This window comes from Anas platyrhynchos, chromosome 1 (genome assembly GCF_047663525.1).
Source record: "Anas platyrhynchos isolate ZD024472 breed Pekin duck chromosome 1, IASCAAS_PekinDuck_T2T, whole genome shotgun sequence".
In the NCBI taxonomy this organism is placed as follows: domain Eukaryota; kingdom Metazoa; phylum Chordata; class Aves; order Anseriformes; family Anatidae; genus Anas; species Anas platyrhynchos.
In genome coordinates this window covers 3,792,883-3,816,015 of record NC_092587.1, presented here as the reverse complement: position 1 = coordinate 3,816,015, position 23,133 = coordinate 3,792,883, and the positions used below count along the sequence as shown (strand labels likewise).

At 47.3% G+C, this 23,133-nt stretch overlaps 1 protein-coding gene across 19 annotated transcripts in view; it reads right to left on the bottom strand.

Annotated features, from left to right (window-relative positions):
* Positions 1-723: 723 nt before the first annotated feature.
* The window catches only part of LOC119717831 (uncharacterized), a 131,092-nt gene continuing 108,682 nt past the window's right edge, over positions 724-23,133 (bottom strand). For 16 of the 19 annotated variants that reach the window (XR_011811197.1, XR_011811168.1, XR_011811188.1 and 13 more), the window contains 5 exons: positions 21,890-21,963; positions 19,028-19,118; positions 17,323-17,386; positions 15,491-17,231; positions 724-14,210 (listed from right to left, as the gene is read on the bottom strand). Coding sequence is in view for 1 of the 19 variants with exons in the window: in XM_072041953.1 (XP_071898054.1) it covers positions 16,838-16,844; positions 17,062-17,246; positions 17,323-17,386; positions 19,028-19,118; positions 21,890-21,963 (421 nt within the window). In the remaining 18 variants the exon portion in view is untranslated. Of the gene's footprint in view, positions 14,211-15,490; positions 17,247-17,322; positions 17,387-19,027; positions 19,119-21,889; positions 21,964-23,133 lie in introns of all 19 variants that reach the window. The other 3 variants (XM_072041953.1, XR_011811198.1, XR_011811258.1) reach the window with 3 other exon arrangements.

Below are 23,133 nucleotides of genomic sequence, written 5' to 3'. Positions count from 1 at the left end.
TTGCTGCAGGAAGTTCTCGCTAACGGGGAGAAGAGAAATCTCCTGTTAAAAACAAGGCCTTCACCAGCACTTCTTGTTCTTTACTTTAGCTGGAGCCATCTCAGTAGCTCATCCATCCTCTTCTCTGCCTCTAAAATGGCCTGCCGCCGCTCCAGCAGACAATAAAACCCTCCATTTGTAGGGACCTCCATTTCTCAGAAAAAGCATGACTTTTTTTCCTCTCCTCTGTCCTCCTGGGTGAGTCACTTGGCCTACATGTCTCTCTCTCCCCACCCAAATCACTAACACTGGCAATAATTTTTAGCTGCTGATCTAGCGACAGCTAATATTTCATCTCCCGTTTCCAAAATACCATCGAATAACAGACAAACCAACTTATTTCCTCGCCCTAATGATGCCCGCTACCTTGCCCTCTTTGCTGGTGATCTTCCTCCCCCTCCGTGCTCTTCGCTTTGCTCCTCTCCCAACTCTCTCCTCTTGCAAGAGCCACCAGAAACGATTGATTTGGGTGTCTCTGATACCAACTCACCACCTCGGGCTCTCTTCCAACTCTTCCCAGCTGTGGATGAGGACCTTCAGCCCAACAAACACCCGCCGAGCCCCAACCACAGCTCTGCTTCATCCCCTGCAGGTAACGAGGAGCTCAGCAAGCACCGTTAGCGTGGCTCTGACATTAACCAGAAAGAGAATGACCTGGAGGTACAAAACCCCAAACCACAATCATCTATTTAACAGCACAACAAAATTTATTTTTTTATCAGTACAATGCTTAACCCAACAGTACTGGTGTGGCGCACGGGAAGGAATTTGCCTGTGGTTCCCCGCGTGGATGCCCTTGGATGGATCTTGCCCCTGGGTGCCAAAACCAGAGGAAGAAAGCTGCTTCGTTATCTGAGATGTCATTTCTGATCAGCTGCCATCTCGTGTCTTCTGCTGCCATCCCACCTGCCCCAGAACCCCAGGGCACTGTTTTATTTCCAGAGAAGAGCATCTCCAGGCCCAAGAGAAGTGGCTCCAGGGCTTGGTGTCCTCCGTGGAGGAGGAGCTGTGAGCTGGGTGCATTGACCAGCAGCACCACAGACACCATCTCACCAAGGGTAATTGGGGTCCCTGGCTCCTTCCCACCACCCCAACTCCTCCCCTGATCCAGCCCCATGTCCTTACACACCCAGTGACACTGCTCACCCATCCCAAGAGGGCCATGGAGGGTTGGCCAAGCTCTGGTGAAGGCTTGTCCTTGAGAACATCGGGCATCTCCTCTGCAGAGCTGGCGGTGCCTGAAGACCCCAGTCAACCCCATTGACCATGGGTCCTTGAACCTTCAACTTTCAAGGGTCCTCGAACCCCTCTTCAGCCCCCAAAGCTAATGCCAGCTCAGCACCAGGGATGGGATATGAGGACCCAGATGTGCCCCTGAGGTGCAGCAGGTGGATGAGGCTTTGGGACAACCCGGTCTGCTGGGAGGTGTCCTTGTCCATGGCAAGGGGTTGGAACTGGGTGGGCTTTGAGGTGCTCCCAACCTGAAGCGTTCAGTGACCCCATGAAGGTGTCCTCTCCTTCTCCACCACAGGAGCTCCGGGCAGGTGCTTCTGCTCGCTGGCTCCATCACTGGAGCAGCAGTGCCGCAGCAGCTCCGTGCACATGGTTCTGCTTCCCTCTAGTGACAAGGTGGCCTCACATCAGCAGAGTTCGTGGCTCATCTTCTCCATCTCCATCCGAGGGAAGCCCTACGGTCTGTGGATCAAACCCTTGGGGTTGGGGCCCTCTCTGAGTGCACCAAGGGATTGGGTGGAAGCATCTCCTTCCCCACGTGGATGTGCAGAGCTCAGCATCTGGGCAGAGTTGGGTTTTGGGTTCCCATCAATGGGATTTGGTTCTCTGCCTATGCCCTCTGTTCACTCAGTGTTGGGACACCCATGTCCCTTGGAGAGGTCAAACTGGGAAACACTGGTTTGGAGAGGAGCCGAGCAGGGGACAACTGGTGGGACCCCCCTCACACATGGCATCTCCACCCCAAGAGTCCCTGGGCCATTTATGCTCGCAGTCCTCACAGCTGCATCATGGAGGTGGGAGGAGGCTTTTCCCAATTCCCTCTAATTTTGGTAAAACACCCAAAATTCATTTCCAAATCATGGGTCATTGCTTTTTTTGGGGTTCTTAGGTAGGACTTCTCCTAGGGTGGCTGACAGCAGTGAGGTCCTACTAGCAAACACCTCCCTACCAAGTTTTCTGCAAGATGCAATCCCTCAAATTCCTCTCTATAAATTTTTCACCCCAAAAGCTATTGTGTACAAAACATTTTCCTAAAGAAACCCCTCTTTCTCTCCACGCTTTTTCTAGGCTCTCCCCATCACTTCTGTGTTCATTCAAAGGGAGCTGCTCCTTAAAATCAAGCTGCTCCTCAAGCTTTGAATGCAATTTCTTTCCAATTTCTGCCCCTCTCCAAGGTTATTGAGCAAAATCCCAGCCGTGGGCCAAATTCCACTGGAAGGAGCATCTCTGCCCCTCCTGCATCCTCACCACCGTGCCTGTAGGGCCGTGCCCTGGTGGGGATTTATCTGACACTCGGATCTTCTCCCTGCCTTTTGCTCAGCTGGCGTATTTATCCAGCAGGAGTCAACTTCCCTCGGCCACGTAATTGATTGTTTCTGTCTCTGCTGTTTTCTGCCTCACCCCCGCCTTGTTTCGGGAAGAGGGGCTTTTCGGGAGGGGGGTGATTCATTGCTCTGTGGGTTTTCCTGCTCGTTCAGTCCATCGGGTGCTCTGTCCTCTGCCCTCGGTGGTTGCTTTCCCCCCAATTTACCCGTCCCTCGGAGCAAATTGATTCACCGTCGAGGTTTATTTTTGGCTTCCAGCTGTCGGGCTCCTCACAGCTGCGTGTTCCTCCTCGACCCCAGCACCGTCTCTCTCCTCCTCCTGATTCTTCTCCTGGCCACACTCCTCCTCCATCCTCCCCCCCTACCTTCTCCGTGCAACGCTGCCTGTTTTTCATGACCCATCTGCACCTATTTACACACCAGTAGCCCTCCCTGTTTTTATTCTCCCCCTGGTGTTCGTCTTGGGTTTGAGAGGGATAAAATCAGGGATGAAAACCAGATCTGTCACTGCAGGCACAAGGTCTCCTGGGTCCCTGGGCTATCCTGCTCGGGAACGGACCCCAGTACATCCAGAGGAGCCTGCGAGGGGGTGAAATTAGTGATGGGTTTGGCCCATGGATGCTCTCTGAGACACCCACCACAGAGCTCCAAAGCCAGGACTGGGGTCCCCAGAGGGACCTAGACACGGGACTCGGTGTTGGTGGTGAGAGATCGACTCTCCTGGCTTGGTTAACACTCTGAGCTTGGGTTTACCCCTCCCAGGGGTGCTTCTCCAGCCCTGCCTCACTCTTGGGGCTCTTCTTTGAAATCCTTCTGATTTTCCAGCCGATATTTGCTGTGCCCTAGACCTGGCTGCACGCACCGGGCATCCACATCACACATAGCAGGAACATTTATTTTGTTTCACCATTTCACCCCGTAAACGTGCTCTGATGCGATTTTGATTCCTTCTGGGAGCACAGAGCTGCCCCCATGGGGGTACTGCCAAAAACTTGTTCTCAGCAAGCACTGTTCTCAGAGATATGTGCTGTGCTGGCTTTGATATGGGTCACGGTGATGTCCGCAGCCTTTTCACTGGGGCATCACTCCGGGCACAGCAAAATACCTCCTGGAGACCTGAATAGGTTACAAAATTCGCCCTCGGGATCCCATAAAAACAAGCTCCAGCACAGTATCTCGGCGTGGTTTGCTTCCCACCAGCCTTTTACACATCCCTCTGCCTGAATTAGTCCTGCTGGCAATGCGCACGGCCGGCTTTTCTCCACTAGGCTGCAGCATTAACTTGGCTTTTCCCCTCGGTGCCAAACCAAGAGGCAGCTCGGCCTTGGCCCCTTCCCCCCTGGCCCACAAAAATCCTCCGAAGACCTGATGGGGTGGGATGAAGGCCCACCACCCACCTCCCCATCTCCTCTCCTTCCCTGGTAGGGGCGGTGACAGCCGTCAAGTTGTTTTTTCCCCCTAATTTACAGCTGTCTGCTCAGTTTTCATCATGCTCCGCGTATCTCACAGCTTTTAATGCTGCACCAAACTTTAGCAAAAAGAAAGCTCCTGGTGGTACCTGGGGTTTGTGAGAGGCGTGAGGCCACCTCCAGGACACAGCTCTTTGGGGTCTGGTGCTGCAGGGCCACGAAGCACCAGGGGTTTGAGGGCTGGAGGATGGCTCTTAAAACCCCATACCCCATAAAACTGCACATGGACAAACTGGGCTCACGGTAAATCCCCTGCGTGCTCACAAATGCAGCCAAATGAATCCTGACAAAGCCAAGCACAAGGTCTTGAGCCCTGTGGGTTATCCAGATGTGGGGTGCAGCTCCCCAGCTGCCTCTGCTGTGGAGCCCCGAGTGCCAAATCCACCGCGGAGACCAAAAGCAGCATTTTGGGGCCGAGATGCCATTTTTTTGGGTTTGCCCTCACCCTGCGACGGGGTCCTTGCACGTTGCAGAGGGCAGGGGAGGTGAAGAGATCTCCTGGTCCCTGCTATTTCCTGCAGGACCTGCAGCGACCTCCCCTGACTCCTTGTTTACCTCGGGGAGGACGGGAGCGTGGCTCGGCTCGAGCTCTGCAGCCAGCGATCAAAACACTCGAAACCTAAGAGCAGCAGCAGGATTTGAGGATCGCAACGAGAGCGCCCGACAGGCACAGGTTGGAAGAGGGCGATAAACGAAGCAGGGGGCTGGGAGGAAACTGAACGGCACAAGAGGAATCCGCGCCTTGAGTCCTCAACATCCTGCACCGACCGCCTCGAACCCAGCAGCCCAAATTATGAGATTTTGGGACCTTCATTTCTCTGCGCTCCGCTTCCTTGGGAAGCAGAAATAACAGCAGAGCCTCCGACGAGGCCGTCATTGCAGCAATTGCTCCGTGGGCAGCCCCAAGGTGGGCATCTCCTCCTGTTCCAATGATTTCCAGCCTCGTTGCTCGCAACATTCAACAGGATTTAGGCACAGGACTGCTCTCCTAGCCCCAGAGCGTGCCAGATGATAGCCAGGCTTTCTGGTCCACCAGGAGGGATGCTGCAAGGCAGCCAGGAGCACGATGCCCTATTTGTGGAGCCTCGCTCCTTTAAGCACACGTGGGAGGGGAGGACTGGTAAATCCTTGGGCAGTTTTTCATCTTGGCTCGACCGGGCTGGGCTTCGGGCTCAGTCTGTTGTCTGGTCCCCTGTCATAGCTGCTGTTATAATGATTCATCCATCTGGTTTTCTGGGAAAAGAGAGCGAGCTAGGGAAATGCTTTTTTTTCTTTTTTTTTCTTTTTTTTTTTTTTTTGGCAGCATCTCTCCTGCAATGATTACGATTTTGCACCCGCTGGCGGTGGGGAAGGAGCTTTGCGCGTTGTTTTTTTTGCTTTGCTGGAGCAGACGGAGCAGTGCTGAGGAGCCCGTTCCCCTCAGCCAGACCTGAAGGCAATGTCCTTGGCTGCGCCTGCGAGAGCCAAAGGGCTCCCGACCCCCCCCCCAGCTCCCCAGGTTTGGTTTACTGTAAATTAGGTATCAGTATGGGGAAAAAAAAAAATCCTAAAAGACTTCATGCTGGCTGGTATTTAATTTTGGAGCAGAACAAAAGCCACGGTGCTGTCCCTTGTTGGGTTGTATGGCACGGACACCACTCTGGTGGAGACGGTGAGCATGTCCAGCTGGCACCAGCATCATTTTTGGGTATGGCACCAGCACAATTTTTGGGAAGTGGCAATGCAACCTCTCCGCCAGAAGCCCATCACCACGCTGCCTTAAGCACGCCAGCTCCCGGAGAGCTTTTCTACCTCTCCATGCTCCCAGCTCGGTCACGGGTCAGACTGGGAGGGCAGCAGCTTGGGTGGCAGCAACCCCCCCAGATCAGACACGTTATTAAATCCCCAGCAATCGGGTCACGTATCCAACTTCTATTTTCCTTCCGCACTAAAGCCAACCTTCCTGTGACAAATTCTTCCCTTGTTCCCGGCTCCGTATCCGTTACCAGCACCGTGCACTCCTCCAAAAACCAGATCCTCCTTGAGCCCACCAGCACAGGAACTGCCCTCCTCGCTGGTCCAGTGCCCTTCCTCTTTTTTTTGTATTTTTTTTTATTTAGACTTGACACCTTCTTCGTCCCGGCAGCCTTTACCGGCGTGATTTCATCCCGAGTGGGTGGAGAGCTCGCTCTCCCCCGCTCGCAGCCTCTTCCCGACGGCTCCTGGGATCCCCGCCAGCTCCTCTCCACCCACGGCCTCTCGCGTCGAGGCGAACCACGCGGCTCCTGCTGCTCCCCGTGCCAGAGGAGGCATCGCACAGCTGGGAGGATGCCTCGGGGAGACAGAGAGGAGCTGAGGATGCCCTCACAGCAGGCATGGGTCCCTCCGTCTGCGCCCTTGGCCAGGAAAAGGGAAAAGGAGGAGCCCTCTGAGCACCAGAAGCACTTCTGGGCTGGGTGGGTGCTGGAGTTCTGGCATGGGTACCCAGAGGTTGTGGTGTCCCCTCCTTGGAGAGCTCCAAAAGCCACCTGGATGTGGCCTGGGCAGCAGCTCCGGGTGGCCCTGCTGGAGCAGGGTGGGAGCAGAGGGACCCCAAAGGTCCCTTCCCACCACAACCAGTCTGGGGTTCTGGGAACTCAGCTTAGGAACAGCTTGGCAGGTCCCATACCAAATGGAACTTGGTCATTTTTTAATTTTCTCCCATATTAAAAGTCCTGTGCTTGGATTTAAGCCTTCCCTACGCCATGTGAAATAGGATCGTGTCAGCTGCTGCTACCAGAAAATGGATCTGAGTGGCCACACGTGCTCAGAGCACACCGAGAAGAGGATTTGATTCAGATTTTGAAATCCTTGCTAAACTCAGGAGTATTAAAATTGACATTAGGGCACGACACAGGACAGGCTCCAAACCCCTCAGGTTGCCCACCCCGCTCCTTACGACCGATGCGCTGGCTTCGCTCACAACGCAGCACACGCACCTCGCTCTTCAACTCTTCTTCAAGTCCTTTTTGCAGATCTGCTTCCTCAGAACCGTTTACATCTGGGAAATTAAAAGATAAGCGACAGCTCCACGACAAACAAAAACATCACAGAAATTCCAGGGTTGCCAGAAAACATCTCGGTATGGTGACAAACACGGTTGTGCTGTGGTGCTGCCGAGCGGCCGTGGGAAGGCTGCGTTAGCAATTATTCATGAGCGTCTCAGGCTTTCCAAGCAAATCTTAAATATATATATATTTTTTCTTTTACACCATCGTTTTGCTCTGAAGTTCTCCAAGTTCTGAAATCTGCAAATTTCCTTGCAGTGAAACAAGGAAATTTCTCTTCCCTGAAGCGAACGCTTCAGCTCTGGCTTCGGTTCTCACCTTGGAAATGCAGCAGAGCCTTCACACAGCAGCCTATCTGAAAACCCAGCAGCCTGAGATCATCTTCGTGGATTTCCTGAGAAATTTTCGCCTCCCAGATGTGCTCTGGGCAGGCTCTGATCTGCCTGGAGCCTGCTCCTTTGGGCAGGCAATCCCCTCCGCCCAAGGTATTTCTGGTAATGACAAACCATTTGGGAGACCCCCCCCATTCCTCTCCATTTGTTCCACAGCCAGGACAAGCAGGACTAAAGATTAAATAATGGCAAAATCGAGCATGGAAAAGGGCTCTGGAGTCCATTGGAGGTGATGAGCTTAGTCACTGTGTCTACCAGGCTCCTGGAGAGCTGCCCCAGGAGCACAGCCAGCAGGCGGCACGGACTGGCACCTGGACGGGGACGTGCAGGACCTGAATATTAAAATTGCTTTGCCCATTTGGGCCTGAGCAGATCTGGCTTCTGCAACAACTGAGCATGAAATGTTGAGCCCTGAATGCTGACCTTCAACACAAATCCTTGTAATTCCATGGCTTGCCTCTCCTTTTTTTGCAGGGCGACCATTAAAAACTCTCCTGCTGTCCATAAGAATGCTCAGTGGCCAAGAAAGGAGCACAAAGATGAGTTTTATGCCTCAAAACTCAAATCTCTGAACCTTTTCAATGGGAGATGCATCTTCAGCATCTGATGGGCACCACTGGAGAGCAGGAGCCATCACCTCCATGAACTGTGTCCGGCAGCAGGACAAGTCTCTGCAGAACCATCCTGAAGGACGTGAAAAGAGCTCTCACCTATGCAGGAGTCACGTCAGAAGCCAAAGGCTGCTTCGCTGTCCTCTCTGGACACAACTCAATGAATTTTGTTTTTATTAGCATTACCCAGACGTGAATTTGCTCTCCTGGCATACTCTATGAGTTGGGAGCTCTAATCCTGTGTTTTACAGCACCAGAAAGCTCTCAGCCTAAGCCTGGTTCCGTATGTAGCAAACATCCCAGCTGGACACAGCCTGCAGCAAAACCCATGCTACCCGCATCTATTCCACTTGTACCCCTGCAGATCCAACACGACAGATCCCTCATGCAGGTTATTTTTGGCTATCAAGTCTCAAACAGCTTTGGAAGACTTAGGAGCAATCTATCAGAATAACACTGTGTTGTCTTATTTTCTATTCCACCCTTTTACAAACATTTTATGCCTGCATGTTTCATTAACGTAAGGACGAGGCTGCTACAAACTGTGGTCCTGAGCCGCAATTTATCTGCCATGAACACAAAACACTTCTCCAGCATCATCCCAAGCTCTTATTCAATGGGATCAAGGCATTTTTCCCTTAAATTCCCAATGGAGTTCACGGAGCTCCCCAATGCAAAAGCCAGGTGTCTGAAGGTAACGATGGAGGATCACCAAAGTTTCAGATAAATGAATCTGACATTAAATTTATGATCGTGTAGTAACGTGTTTTAATGCCCCCGTAATACAACAACAGTACATCAAAAGGCATTCCTAAAATATTTTGTGTTAAAATACTCCCACTAGCCATCTTCCTCCATCCTCAAGCATCCTTTATGCTAATCCCTGATTGCTGGGGCAACAGCAGTGGCTGACTCCCAGCGCTGTCTGGGCTTAGTACGACTTCTCACTTCATTTTAACGCTGCTCCAAAAGACCAGTCAGTGATTGGAGACACTTTGCAGACCACAAAGCAACCTCCCTGCACTTTACACCTGCTGCAGGGTGTCAGGCAGCAGGATGAGCAGACCCACCAGCAGCTGAAGTTATACGCCGTGGTACCGAGGAGCACTTTGGATGCAATTTGCATAAGCGCTGCTTTGCATCTCAATCTGGCTGCCTGACAGGACGACTGTCTTCTGCTAGCTTCACTTTTAAAAAGACCGAGTGCTGAGAGTAAATAGGATCAAAAAAAAAAAAAAAGAAAAAAAGAAATAAACCCATTATACAATTCTCCTCCCTTCCTCATGCATTTATTTTACAGTGGATTTTGTTTTCATGCAGCATTTTCCTTCCTTCCTTCCCACCTTCTTTCATTCTTTCTTTCCCCTGCTGCTGCAGGAGGGATCTGAGAAGCCACAGGGCACGGGCACACCAGCAATGGTACTCACGTCAGAAAAGCCTTTACGAGATCCAAGTACTTAGCAGCTCTGGTTTTTCTCACTATATGGTGCAAACAGAGAAAATTACTAGTTTAAAAACCTCTCACCTTTCAATAGAAATAATTAAACTTCAATAATCTCCTTTGGGTGCTTTTTGTGGGATCACTTGTTATTAATTTGTAATTGATTTGTGCCATGAGATTAGTTTTTGTGCTGAAGTTTCCTTAAAGTATGAAAACCTCTCGATATTCAGACCTTACCTTGGGAAGCTGCTGAACTCCAAATAGGCTGAAGGACTTTGCACAAGCAACCACTCAAAAGAAAGGTCTGGGTGGGAGCTACTTCAGCAGCAAAGAGACTTCAAACACACGGATTACTGGTAAGGAACACTTCAGGAGCGCAATGCTTCGTTCCGTACAGCTTGTAACCTCTCTAAGAACATCTGTCAAACTCCCCCAAACACGTCCGTGGGCAGGTGTCAGCTCTTGGCATCACAGTGCCACAAACACTACTCCATATTCCAAGTTTTCAGCGTTTTCACCCCTTTATGGTAACTCAAGGACTAACAGAACACAGTCCTACCCACTTCTGAGGGTTTAAACAAAAACCACGCGGGTGGATTTCACAGAAGGATGCAAGTGAGAGACTTAGAGGCCATGTACTTTTCACACTCGAGTCTCTTTCGGATCGTGATGACTTGATCCCTCCTTAGTTAAACAAGCAGAAGTAAAAGGGAGGATATGCTGAGGATAAAAGGGAGGATATACCGGTGGAAAAACAGAGGATGTACTGCTGATGAAATGCTGATGAAATGGAGGATATGCTGATGGAAAGACAGAGCAAGGGAAAGACAAGGGTGAATCTGCTGCCCCCAGCCAGCTCAGGAATGTCTCCGAACACCCAAAAGCTGCTGCAGTTGTCTGCTGTCTGAAGCAACTTTGTAGTTTCTCCATACCAGAGAGCAGGGAAAGGCAGCAGATTCCTGCTCTTACCAGTTCATTTAGGAAAGGCTCCCCTGCTAGAGGCATGTATTGCCGTCTGTGTCACTACCTCCCCAAAAGCTAGATGCAGGATGATAATCTGGCTGAGGAATGCATTTCAGAAATTATCTTCACGGCTAATGAGATCCTGCTGCAACCGGGGACACGACCCAGGCTTGGACTCCGCATCTCTGGCCAGTTGTGTTTCCCTGAAGAGTGCAGTTCTCGGGAAAACTTCTTAGGTACTACAGCGTCCTTGGGAAGATGACTCAGTTTTGTGGCTTATGCTGTTAACAGTGTAAGAGAAGAGAAGGGAAAAAGCTCTTAGGTTAGCAATGAAATCCTTCCCAAGATCTGTCTTTCAGCATGTCCGGAGTACAGTAATTGGAGATTGGAAGGGTTCCTGCTGCTTTTTTGTATTGTCATACCTCCTGGCTAGATCATTAAACCAAGTGTTTTCTTTTTTTTTTTCCTCTCTTTTTTTTTTCCTTTTTTTTTTTTTTTTCTTGATCTTGAGTCCATACTGGTAATTTCCGTTGGGAAAACAATCTGCCTTTATCTTCCCTCTTGCCAAAGCATCTTTGCACTGATGACCTACACCAAAACCTCATGATGCTTATTTTACATCTTCTGTCTACAGCTGCGGACTGCATTTTCTCCTAGCAAGAACCTCCAGCTATATAAAGGCACCGAACAACACTCCAGCTTAAAGATGTAATACTTCTGCATTCAGTAACTCTGTTCACCGAAATACCACTTCCCTTTTTTTTTCAGTCCTAGGTAATACCATTGAAGATTCTCTTTGGAGACTCTCGTATAAAATTCACAAGGAGCAATTCCCCAATCACTATAACCGATTTCAAATGGTGCTAGAAAATATTATTGACTCTGAACACCAAAAGAAATCAGTCATCCTCCAAAGGGGTTACCGAGATCTGCAAGGATGAAGAGTTAAGTACCGGATAGTATTTTACACTGGAGGTTTCCCAAATGCTTGATGAATATTAATTAATTACCTCTGTGGTATTATTCAATAGAAAAATGTTGTATTGTTATAATATATAGAAGGTAGAAACTTTCAAAATCATTAGTTACGTGCTTGTTTAAAATTGTACAGCCAGTATTAAAACACCACAAATACTTCGATTTTGGGTAGCCTCAGCCTGCGTGGTCCCATTGTCACAGACACTGGTGTTAGATGTGATTTAAGCGTGGGTGCATTACCATCAGTGCCTTGATGCTGTGTTGCAATTCCATATTACATTTTTTTTGCAGTGTTTATGTCTCGGAAGCCCTTCTCTGTTTCCGAGTTCTGGTTCACCACCTACAAGTGCTGTAAACACGTTACTGCCCAGCAGTGTTACACCAGAATTTCTGCCCCTCGTGATGCTCTCCCACGGCCATAAACTCAAAGGTCCCAGCCTCCTGAGGTCACTTGGTTGGTGGTGGAGCTAAGTCTAATGGCAGAAGCACATTTTGACCTTTTCTTTTCCACCAACGTTTCCAAGGAGCTGTTTCACTGACGAACGCAGGCATTCTTCCTCCAAGAACACTGATTTCAAATGGTGCTAGACAATAAATAGTTAAATCTAAACCACCATATGAAACCAGCTTCCTGAGGGAGCTTGCTTCTAGCTGAGATGATGTTCCTGTAACAACAAATCGGAAATGCCACAGAGGAGCACCTATCCAGGTTGGTTTTTTCCATCTTTGTTTTTCCTATTAAATAATTGATGTTGTTTTCTTACTCTTACCCTTGGCTCTGCCTTGAGTCACTGGATGCTCATTTGTTTTCTATTACAGTGCTACCAACAGAGAGAATTGCTTCCAGCTCTGTCACCCTGAAGAATTTGGTTAGTCGAGCTCGGACATTGCGTACAAGGGTTTAAGCAGGGAGGCAGGACCTTTGTCCTACTTTCATTCCTGCCGTCTCCTATTCACGCACGGCGTCTGCTGAGCTCTGCCCACAGCACCGAGATCACCAAGGAAGTCGGTAAGAGAAGCACTGCTGCAAACTCCCTCTAGTGACAGCAAAACGATGTGTGAAACGTCTCCTAGATGGTAAAGCACGCTATTTTTAACAGCAGCAGCAGTAATGGAGTGTGACAGAAGTTATGTATTAATCCCTGCACATTGAAAATTTGTTCCAAAGGATGGCCTGAAAAGCAGCCCACCTGTCTGCCAGCTCCCACCGAGGTGGTGTTTGCAACATGGAGAGAAGGCGAGTGCCCAAACCCAGCGCAAGGACCGTGTTAATTACGGACTACGCAGCACTGGCACTTACCACCTGGTTGCAGCACTGCTTCTAGGAAGTCTGACACAAGGCACTTTCCTGGAACTCTTACCACTTGAGTGTGTTATCCACAATTTCTCTTCAAACAGATGTATTTTTTGTAACCTGTCTTCGGCGTCTCAGCTCAGCTGGCAGAACAAACACACCCGAACGGCATCTGCAGGATCGTGTCAACACTGAGTGCTCGCACTCCGCAGGTCCATCGCAGAGGAACAGAGCGCCCAGAGCAGCAGCACGGCGTCTCCTGATGTCAGGAAACCCCATGTGGCTGTGAATAACACTGGTCTCGTGGTGCAAGAGAAGATGCTGCTCTAACAGGGTTTAAATAGAGCCGTTTTACAACGTGGACAGGATCGAACCGCTTCCAAGGCATAAAAAGCCTCAAGCTTTGCCCTGCTGTAGCGTAATTCAAGGAGTGAAGCATTGTACTTGTTGTTTCCTTCTGCAGTGTCCTACCTGCACGCACTCTGCCTGCTGCTGGCAGCTCTGTTCAAGCTGATTACAACCTTCACCCAAGACGAACCCATCTGCGGTCTCCCGAGGACAGCCACGTAGTCTCAAAATCCTTCTTTTCGGGGGCAGGAAATCATGTCAAGAAACGAAATTACATCTGTTCCTACGGGTTAATCGCCTCCAGAAGTCTGTATCTCTCTTCCTTTACCACAGTGACAACCTGAACAACTATCTCAGCCTCGAAACTGAACTCGTAGATGGCTGGAGATAGAGGAGAGAAATCTCCAATGAGCATGGACAGTTCCCCTGAGGGTATCTGTCAGCAGCGCAGCCAACACATTCCCCTCCCCTAAAATCTTCAGGAGAAAGTCCAACAAACCTGACATCCATCTGTGAGACAAGGAAAGCAATAAAGCTTCACAACCATTATCTTCCCTGGACAAAGGCAAGGCTAAATCGTGTTACAGGATGTGTGTCTGCATCATTCCATCTGTGATGTGCATGGGACTTGACACAGAGGTTCAGTTTTTGGGGCTTTGTCTTTAGTGCCACCCCCAGAACGGGTGCAGACCACAGCAGCTCAGTATGACTAACCAGAGAGCAAACTCACCCGTGTAATGCATTTGTAGTTTTGAAGAAAGCATCTTTCAAAACTTGTAATGACGCTGTGCATTTCCAGAGCACAGATAATGAGAAACACTCTCACATTAGGGCTGCAAACTGTCACTTCTAAATGGGTGAAACAGATGAACTGCAGATAGAGAACTGATGCACTGCTCTGAGAGTCCTCCTCCTAATTATGTCCTTTAACTTCTGGGCCCTGGAAGTTTCAGAACATCTTCAGATCTTGGGCTTTTCTGTCCTTCCTAGATTTTTTAAGAGTAATTTCCTTGTTCAACTGGAGAGGAAGAAGAGGAGCAGAGAAGGCAACACCTTCACCCTTACGTACCTACTCAATAGAAGAGCAAAACCTGGGGAAATATAAAGAGCAAACCCAGAATCCATAGATAAAATAGTTGGAAAAGTGTCCTATTACATTGCTTTTGTAGTTACAAACACTGCTCTGTAACCTTTCAGAAGAAATTATACAGGAATGAAATGCCAGGGGTTTAAGCCCTGATCCTAAATAGCTCAGCATTCGCAGGGTTTTACCTGCCATCAGTGGGATTACTTACAGCAACTAAGTTTTGTCTGAGATTAAACCTCTGCAAGACTGGAGTTTGCACTGCTTTTTATTTTGCCATTGATTTGGGTGATAATCACCCGAATTCTGGTGATTTACACGTGGTTTAGCTGCAGTCCAAGGCCTATCAGGTAACCCTCTCCCTCCTAGTGATTAAATCCAGTAGTTATGCACTCAGACTAGTATGTGAACCGTGACCCCTTTCTGAATGAAAGTGACAATTGCGTGTGTTTTGTCACATGAATCCAGGGATAATCAGGGAAAACATCCACTGGGAGTGACCAGCAAAGACTTCCAACTGGATTAAAAAGCTCCTGGACAGGAAATTCCTCAAAAATTAGTCCTATTGCTTCCTCGCCATGCTCTGCCATAACAGGAGCCGTGCAAATGGATTTTGTTAAGAGCTTTGCTTATGACAGCTTTATGATCCATCCATGACAGGCTGAAAGACCGAGCCAGCCTGTAATTTGCAGACAATAGCCTGCGAGTACGTTATGTCTGACAAACTGTTCAACTTACTGTAACTTTTCAAATTCCTTTTTTTTTTTTTTCAATAAAATGTGAAGCCAAGGGAAGATGACAGATTGACAACTCTGCAGAAAGGCTCTGTTCACCGAACGGCTATAGCATGGGAAAGGAGTGTGTGAACTTCCTACTTAACGCCCGGCCACATATCTCATTTACGAGCTGCTGCAGATACCCTATGGCATGAAGGCCGAGCAACCATTGAGGAATTGTCCTCCAGCTGAAAAAACAATTAATACTAACTGCAGCGAGGAAGAACTGCCTACCAAGATAGTAATTGGGACTGCGAAGTCAGTTACAGATGTGTTTAAAGTCTTTTTTTTCCCAGTCATTTTCAACTTGAACTTAAACCACTGCTATTGGGGAAAAGCTGTTTCATCTTTTATATTTCTGCACCATCAATCCCCCAGCGTTTTCACCACCAGACTAATGAATTCCAACTATCAAGAGAGCTCATCCGCTATGTAATTTGTCTTTTTTTGTTCCCTTCACAAAACAAGCAGGAAAAATGTTTTTAATTTGCAAGGCTGAATAAATACCTACTGTGTTTGCCAAGACTTTATTGACATTCATGGCTGTCCGCAAAGCTGATTTACTTCTCAGGGATGGTTTACCTCCTCAAAAAAACAAATTTAAAAAAAAAAAAGTGTCCGAACAAGAAGATGCTAATTTAAATAAAATAAAATAAAGTAAAATAAAATGAAAAGCAAGACCAATAAATATTACCGTGACTAGTGAAGCCCCTTCAACCAGGATACAGTCCCAGAGCAGATTTTCACTGACAACAAGACCACTTAACATTTGGACACCCTCCAGCGCTTGCTGTGCCTCTGATGCTGCAGTTCCTGCAGGTGCACGTCACCTTTAGCTGTACAGATACAACTGTCGGTGGGCCACACTGTAAGCAAGATCACTCAAATAATTCTAATTCGAAAAGAAGAAGTGTTTCTTTTCCTTGCTGAGATATTTTCAGGGACCTGAGTTTGCACATGGTCAGGAAAGGGAAGGCACTGCACTGCTGCTGAGCTGGAAATGAATGGCTGGGGGTAGGCAGAAACTTATTAAGCTGGCACTAGCAAGAGACATGAACTGTGGAATTACACCTTGGATAGCATCAAATCCCATCTCCCTTGCTCAGCTGGTCATGAGGAACAGAGATGAGAGTTCAGCCTGCAATGAAACACAGTTCTTGAACTTACAGAGAAAAAAAATCAATACACCAAACTTTAAGTGTCTGAGTTACTGAAGTTTTACTAAGTCTTTATAAAAGGTCCATCCTTCAGCTTTGGCCTGCTGCCTAAATTTTTCCATTCATATTTTTTTTTTTTTGCTGAGCAATTTAATTATCTTAAAATCAGCTGTGTGAAAGAAACAACTGAAGCCTCCACAGATGGAATTTAGTATGGCCAAAAGGTCTGCACTGACTTGACATAAACAGGTGAGAAGAAGCGTTTAGGTCACATAGGGAAGGAAATTAACAACATGACAAACCATTACTGTTAAAATTTCCTACCCTGATGACAGTACTTCATATACCTCGCTTTCCTTCCTGTCCTTTGTTTAGCTGTAATGAAAAGGTCTACCAAGTAAGCGAACCGGGGAACATTCCTCTGGAATAAGCCAGCAGCCCTTGAATAAAGACTGGCATTACTCACTAATCAAACATCTAATTTACCTGTTATGTACACACAATATGCTTATTTTTTTATTTTTTTTCAGAAGCTTCTCAAAGCTTCAAACAGGAAAGATCTGATGGCCAATGCTGCAAGGTATCTCCAAGTACCAAGGAGGGACACAGATGTGCTATACCTCAGAAAAAAAAGCTTCCCCCACGTACAATTTTCTCCATCTATTTCTGGAACAGCTCACTATTGACAGAAAGGGATGTCCTCAGAATCTGGAAGAAAAAATAAAGTATCAGCAGCTGTTTGAGTTAGTCCCCTCTTTGTGTTGCTCTTCAAATAGGTGAATTAAAAGACAACCTCAAAATCATTCTTCTCTTCCTCCAGACCCTTAGACAGGCTTTTAGCCAAGTTACTGCTTCTCAGTCTGAGCTTAAGTGAGAGCTTTTACAGTCAAATCAATAAAACAGGCAACCAAAGTTTACCACTAACCTTATCACTAAATTACAGATAGCGTGTTTCCTGTCGAAGGAGTCATTTTGGATTACAGATTCAGAAGTTATTGAAAAATAGAAGCTAAGTAAGATGTATCCCACTTGGTCTACTTTGTGGCACTGAATGCATGGCAGTGGCGTGGCCTCGTACTGCAGGTAAATAATTCTCTGCAAAAGAAGGAGCTGCAAATAGAAAAGTGCCAGAGGATCACCTACTGTGCAAAGCAATATCCTCGATGTGCAGTTGTCTCAGACTTACTCTGAATTCTGTTTCTTGAAACCTCTTCAGGTTTATTTTTGGGCTGATTAGGGAAACAGAAATCCTAAAAATACAAAAGCAAGCTGATCAAGCTGGGGGAGAAACAGTGAGATGTTCTTGTGACAAAGACTTTAGTATATGAATTATTCATTACTGAAAATTACTGAAAAAGCCACTAATTCTTACAGGGGGAGGGAGATTTCTGTGCACCCAAATTCAAGCACAACAGGCACAAGCTGCACTGAAGGGAATGAGATGCAGGTTTATACAAATATTATCAGCTTGAGTGTCTCACCCTTTTTTTTGCCTATTATTTTGTAGTATTTGCTAGAATTTGAGACAAAAAAAAGTAAGATAGCCTGCTATCGCCTTGAATTCAGTCATACCAAATTCAGCAAGAGCTGCTGAAACAGTAAGGAAGGATGAACAGCCCATCTTCAGCCTCACCACTATTTCTGTCCATGTTCCCATCCTGTGCCCATCACCATAGCAGCTGACTGCTCTTCTGGACAAAAGTGGCCGATGTTGTGCTTTAGAAATTGTACAGTGCAACCAACTACACAATAATCAATCTAATTCCTTTTTTTTTTTTTTAAGGTATGCTTAGAACAAAGGTATAATAACAAAGGAACCACTCACAACAAAATTCAATGCTTCTTGCTCAAGTATTTTCATTATAACCCCCACTTTTTTTTTTTTTTTTTTTTAATTTCCGCTGCTGTCTTACACATGCAGTAGGATCTAATTGGGAACTGGGAGGAAACCAATGATCAATGGAAAAAAAAACAAAGCCGTTCTTCAGCTTAAAGTATTTCCTCTGACTTAAAGCCTCTGGAATCTGAAGAGCAACGAACATCATTTTTAGAAACCACCCCGGCAAAGGCTCTGTTACATAAGTTTCAATAGAAGTGCTAATCCCAGCGCTCAGCAGAAATGCCCCCGTCATGAAGCCCTCAGAAACTACACCAACTGTTTGTGTTCTTGTGTCGTGCATTGCATCCACTCACGTCTCCACAGTCAGCTCTTCAAACCAGGCATTTGTAACTTTTTTGCCCCTCTGCTTATCTTCAGTGCTTCGTTCACACTGGTATATAAATTATCATGCTAATTTGTCTGTCTGAGGATGAAATGTGACCTGGAAAGAACTGCCCTTAGGTATCATTTAAAAGTAACAATAAACATGCATAAAAATGTTTATTCCTCTGTGTTTTTTCTGGTACAGTACAAACTCCAATTATGATTACTTTGAAAGACTCTGATTACTGAAGAGCAAGTAAAATAGAATTACCACACAGAAGAGAAGACAGCAAATGAAAGGGATAGGAAATTTAATCAGATCCAAGTGTGATTGTTTTTAATCCCAGCTCAATTCCCAGGCCTGATAAACAGACTGCAGAGAATCTTTTAGCAGAAGATTTAAGTATTCTTGACCCCTCCCATCAGGGATGACACTGCAAAAACACGAATGCCAATCCAGAAATATTTTCAGAGCAAAACAAACCACCTTTGAACCCTTCTTCTGTTGTATTTAAGAAGCAAAGAATGAGAAAACGATTTTTAAAAATACCTGCTTCCTACGTACCGTGCTGCAGAGCAACAAACACAATACATGCCAGATATATTTACCCCAGCTACTTCTCAGCAGGGAACACATCCAGTGCAGAGAGCATATTCCATTAATTTACTGGAAACAGGAGTTATTTACCTTTCAGTCGGTACACATTTATAAATAGGCTTTCCCTCCAACATCGTGTTCTTCCTTTGGCATATGGAAAGCATTCTCGGGAGATCAGCACCTGGAATGTATAAAAGGGCTCATTTAAATGCTTGTTTGCATTTTCACTTTAGCTTCTCCTCGTAAAGGCAGAGGGAAGCTGCACGGCTATCGTATGTTTTTACGTTTGCTTCCACGCTGGATCACACGTTTTATTACAGAATAAGACAGTGTTACAGGAACACAGACAGCTGACACTTCCCACCACTGCAGGGGAAGGCCATAAATGCAGCTCGTGCAGACTCTCCACGAACAGCCCATTTTGACCAAAAGAATAAACAGAACCAGCCAGTGGTTTGATACACATATGGATATAAATACAGATGTATTAAACTCCCGTTTTCTGTATCTGTTCATCTAATCCAAGCTATGTCACCTAACTGAGCAGTTTGTTTCTTCTGGCTGTGAAATGAGAGGGATGACGGATTTACCTAAAGGTTTTAGGGACAGATGAATGGCCCCTATGTTGCATTGAAGACTGAAGAGCCAGGAGATAAAAGGGATCTTCACAGGGAGCAAGGATGAGGGGTTCCCCATCACCTGGACCAACCCTGAGTGTCTGATGGCACTGGAAGTGATTACAGCCCCAGGACCACGTGCAGATTTGATCCTCACTCCCAAACCTCTTCTTCCCACTCGGTTCATGCACTGACTGCTGTTACAGGACAAAACTCATCTCCAGGACAAAAACAGGCGCTGTGCTTCAATAATGAACACCGATGCTGGCCTACGCCATGGAAATTACCGAGCTAATTAGAGGACCACAACATAATGCTCCACATATTCAACACAGGCAAGTGAGATGGGGAGAAGTCGCTGCTGGGTTTTGAAAATCATTTTGTTTTGCAGAGTGTTTGTTGCTTTCATCTACTGCAGCTACCGAACAAATTCAGTTGTATTAGACAAACACATCCTTAACTATCTGAAAAACACAACAGACATATATTCATGTTGCTGCAGCTCACTTTTTGAACCTAATACTCCCCTCCCTATTCCCATTTCTACCTTTTGAAGCTAAAGACAAGGTGAGCACATCAGAATTTGAGCATTAAAAGAAAGAGGGCTCGAGTTTTATTTCTGGTCTGATTTTCTATGGGACCTGAGAAACTCAGTCTGAGGATGCTATGGAGACACTTAGCCATGGAGATATTTTGCTTCCCTGCAATTTCCAGGGGAGGCACTGTAAAACTGTTGTCCCTGTGATGGACCAAGACACATCGGTGATCTCAGAGCTTCATGTGAAACAGGATCAGAGCAGTTTGGTTTCCAGTTCACTGCCTGACTGAGGAAAGAGTGAAGAGATATCAAGAGAAGAGGAACTATAAGAAATAATGAAACAATAAAACCTCCCGTGTAGGCAAATTAAGAGCCTGGTGGCTGATCTACTCCAGACATCACAGGAACACACAGCCTTAAAATAGAGGCTGAAATAAAAAGGTACTTTTGTGGCATTTGCAGAGGGTTGGCACGGCAGAAAGCTCCTTTCTGCTGAAATGATGCTGAGCTGCAGCTGACGTTAATTCACATCTGGCAAGTCAGGGAAGCATCTCAGGAGAGAAATGAAATGATGCACATCTGGAACTCGATTACACAGCAGCAGCAGGCAGTTATGTGCTGGTGGAGGCAACTTTTGGGAAGTAAGATGCAGAATTCATTTTTGGTGAATGTGTTCAGAATATGATTAGCGGAGATCAAAACTTACGGCCATCCAGCCAGGTCAAAATCTCAGCCTGGACAAGACAACTGTCTGTGCTGAATTTCTGTCCAGTGAGCAGAGGATAAGGATGAAGAACCAGTGCTAATACTTAGCTAAGGAAAAGTGAATAGGCATCTTAAGGTTTCAAACAAATTCAAGATGCAGGAGTCAGCCCGGAAATGGGGTGGGATGGAATCACGGAGGAGAACCCCAAGCTGCAAATGAATTATTTAACTTACAGTTTTAAAAAATACAGCCAATATTAGGCTGAGAAACAATAAAATAACAAGAACCCAGGTGACTTAGCAAAGAAGAGTTAGATCTTTATGCTGCCTACATTTGAGTTCTCCTATCTGTAACAGACAGATAATTAAATTAATTCATCAATTACTAAATGAGTTCACTTACTTCATGGCATGTAATTCGTTTAGCCCGATCTGTTAAGAGGCACATCCTAATGTCAATCTGTAATAATTTGCAAATTCAATTTAATATATCAGACGTGATGAGAAAAGGGGAATTGGAGGCAGAGAGCAGAACTGCACCGAAGACGCAAAACTCCCCGGGACGACGCACGCCACGAATGGCAGCAAGAGGCTGTCAGCAAGGTCTGCTCCCTGCCCAGCCGGGCTGCAGGAACCACGCGGTGCTTGCAACAGGTCTGACACGACACCCGCAGCTGCCAGCCCGTGCTGCTGTCCCCACAGCCTCGCAGTTGGACTGGGTTTTTGCATTGTGTTCTCTCCCTTCCAGTCCCTTGCGAATAATTTTGTCGGGAGATTCCTTTTGCGCAGAATTTCTCTGTGGTTTTGGTACAGGCCAAGTGAATTCATACTAGATTATCCCCACAATTGTCTCATGTAGCAACTGGGAAGGTTAAAAGGATAAAATAGCTGAAGTGATGACTGGGGTAAGGAAGTATGTGCTGTGCGATGCCAGCTGCAGCAAAGGGCCTGGCGAGGATTTCAGAAAGAAGGAGAGGGAGGCCTTCAAATGTAAAGCCTGACGGTGGTTTGAAGGCAGCACGTGCATATGTCTGTGCACAGAAAGTGTGGAGCAGGTGCTGGCTGACAGCACGTGCAGAAGTGCCCACGTACCGGTATGAAGGTGGGAGCAGCACCCTTGAAGGCATGCCCTGCCTCTCTGCAACGCCGACTGTTCCAGCAGCTTCCTTCCAGCACGGAGAGAAAACAGGGAAAGGCACGCAATTAGCAAAGAAGGGAAAGCAGCCGAGCCATGATAACATTAGGAGGCTATATTGAGCCCTCTTTAATGGGAAAATTGAGTTAGGTTGCTACCAACAGCAAGCCAAAAATTTGTACTGGTGCACAATACTCAGGGTTAGAGCTTCAGAAGCCCACGGTCTCTCTGCTGGGTTGGTGACTGAGCAACAAACAGCATGACACGGCTGCGTGCACAGTGAGCACCCCTGGGCACCAGGCTGGAGGGCTGTGGGCACGTGGCTGGTCACTGGGCCACCTCTTTCCCAAGCTCACATTTCGGGGATAGGTGTTTAAAGGGTCAGCAGACTGCAGACAAACAGAAAACAGTGGGCAAGTGATGGATTTTTGTTTTATTCTGCCTAAATTTTGGCAGAATGTAGGTGCCCGGAGTGATAAAACCATTTATTTGGTAGCTGCTTGGGTGACTGCAAGCATATCTTAGAGCTTGGTGTTACCTGCTGCTGGTGATCAGAGGTGTCCCATCTGGGGTGATTCTCCCCTGGACTAGCAACAAACAGCCTGCACGTCCCCTGAAAGATCCCAAAACCCACCAGAATCCACGCCAACCCCACAACTCTTTCCAGAACATGGCAAGGCAGCAGCAGTCTGGCCCCTGGGGCTCCTGCCCAGAAAGATGAGCCACGTTTTCCATCACCTTGGCCTTCAGCCTCACACTTCGTCCACCCCAGAAAATGGCAGCAGCAGAGATCCAACACATGAGCACCGCTCTGACACCAGTCCTGCTGCTCCTGGTGCCCTGACAAGCCCTCTCAGAGCTACTCTGAGCATCCCCGTGTTTGCTGCCACTGTGAGTGCCCAGGTGCTGGCCTAAGGCATTACACACAAGGTGCCTCGGAAGTGCCTCCATCTATCCTGGGTGGTTTGAGTCCCAGAATAATGGGAATTACATCACAGCCCTGCCACCCTCATAATTCCCAAAGCTTTCCCCCAGTCTCGGTTGGAAGTCCCATTCCTACTGTGGTGAGACGGAGCCGTCCTACACCCAACGCTTTGTCACAGCAGATGTAGGGAGCATTTCCTAACTCCGGCCCAGACAGCAAGTTCCACACCCAAGGGCAAAAATCCAGCACAGAGACACAAAACCGGGCATTTACGTG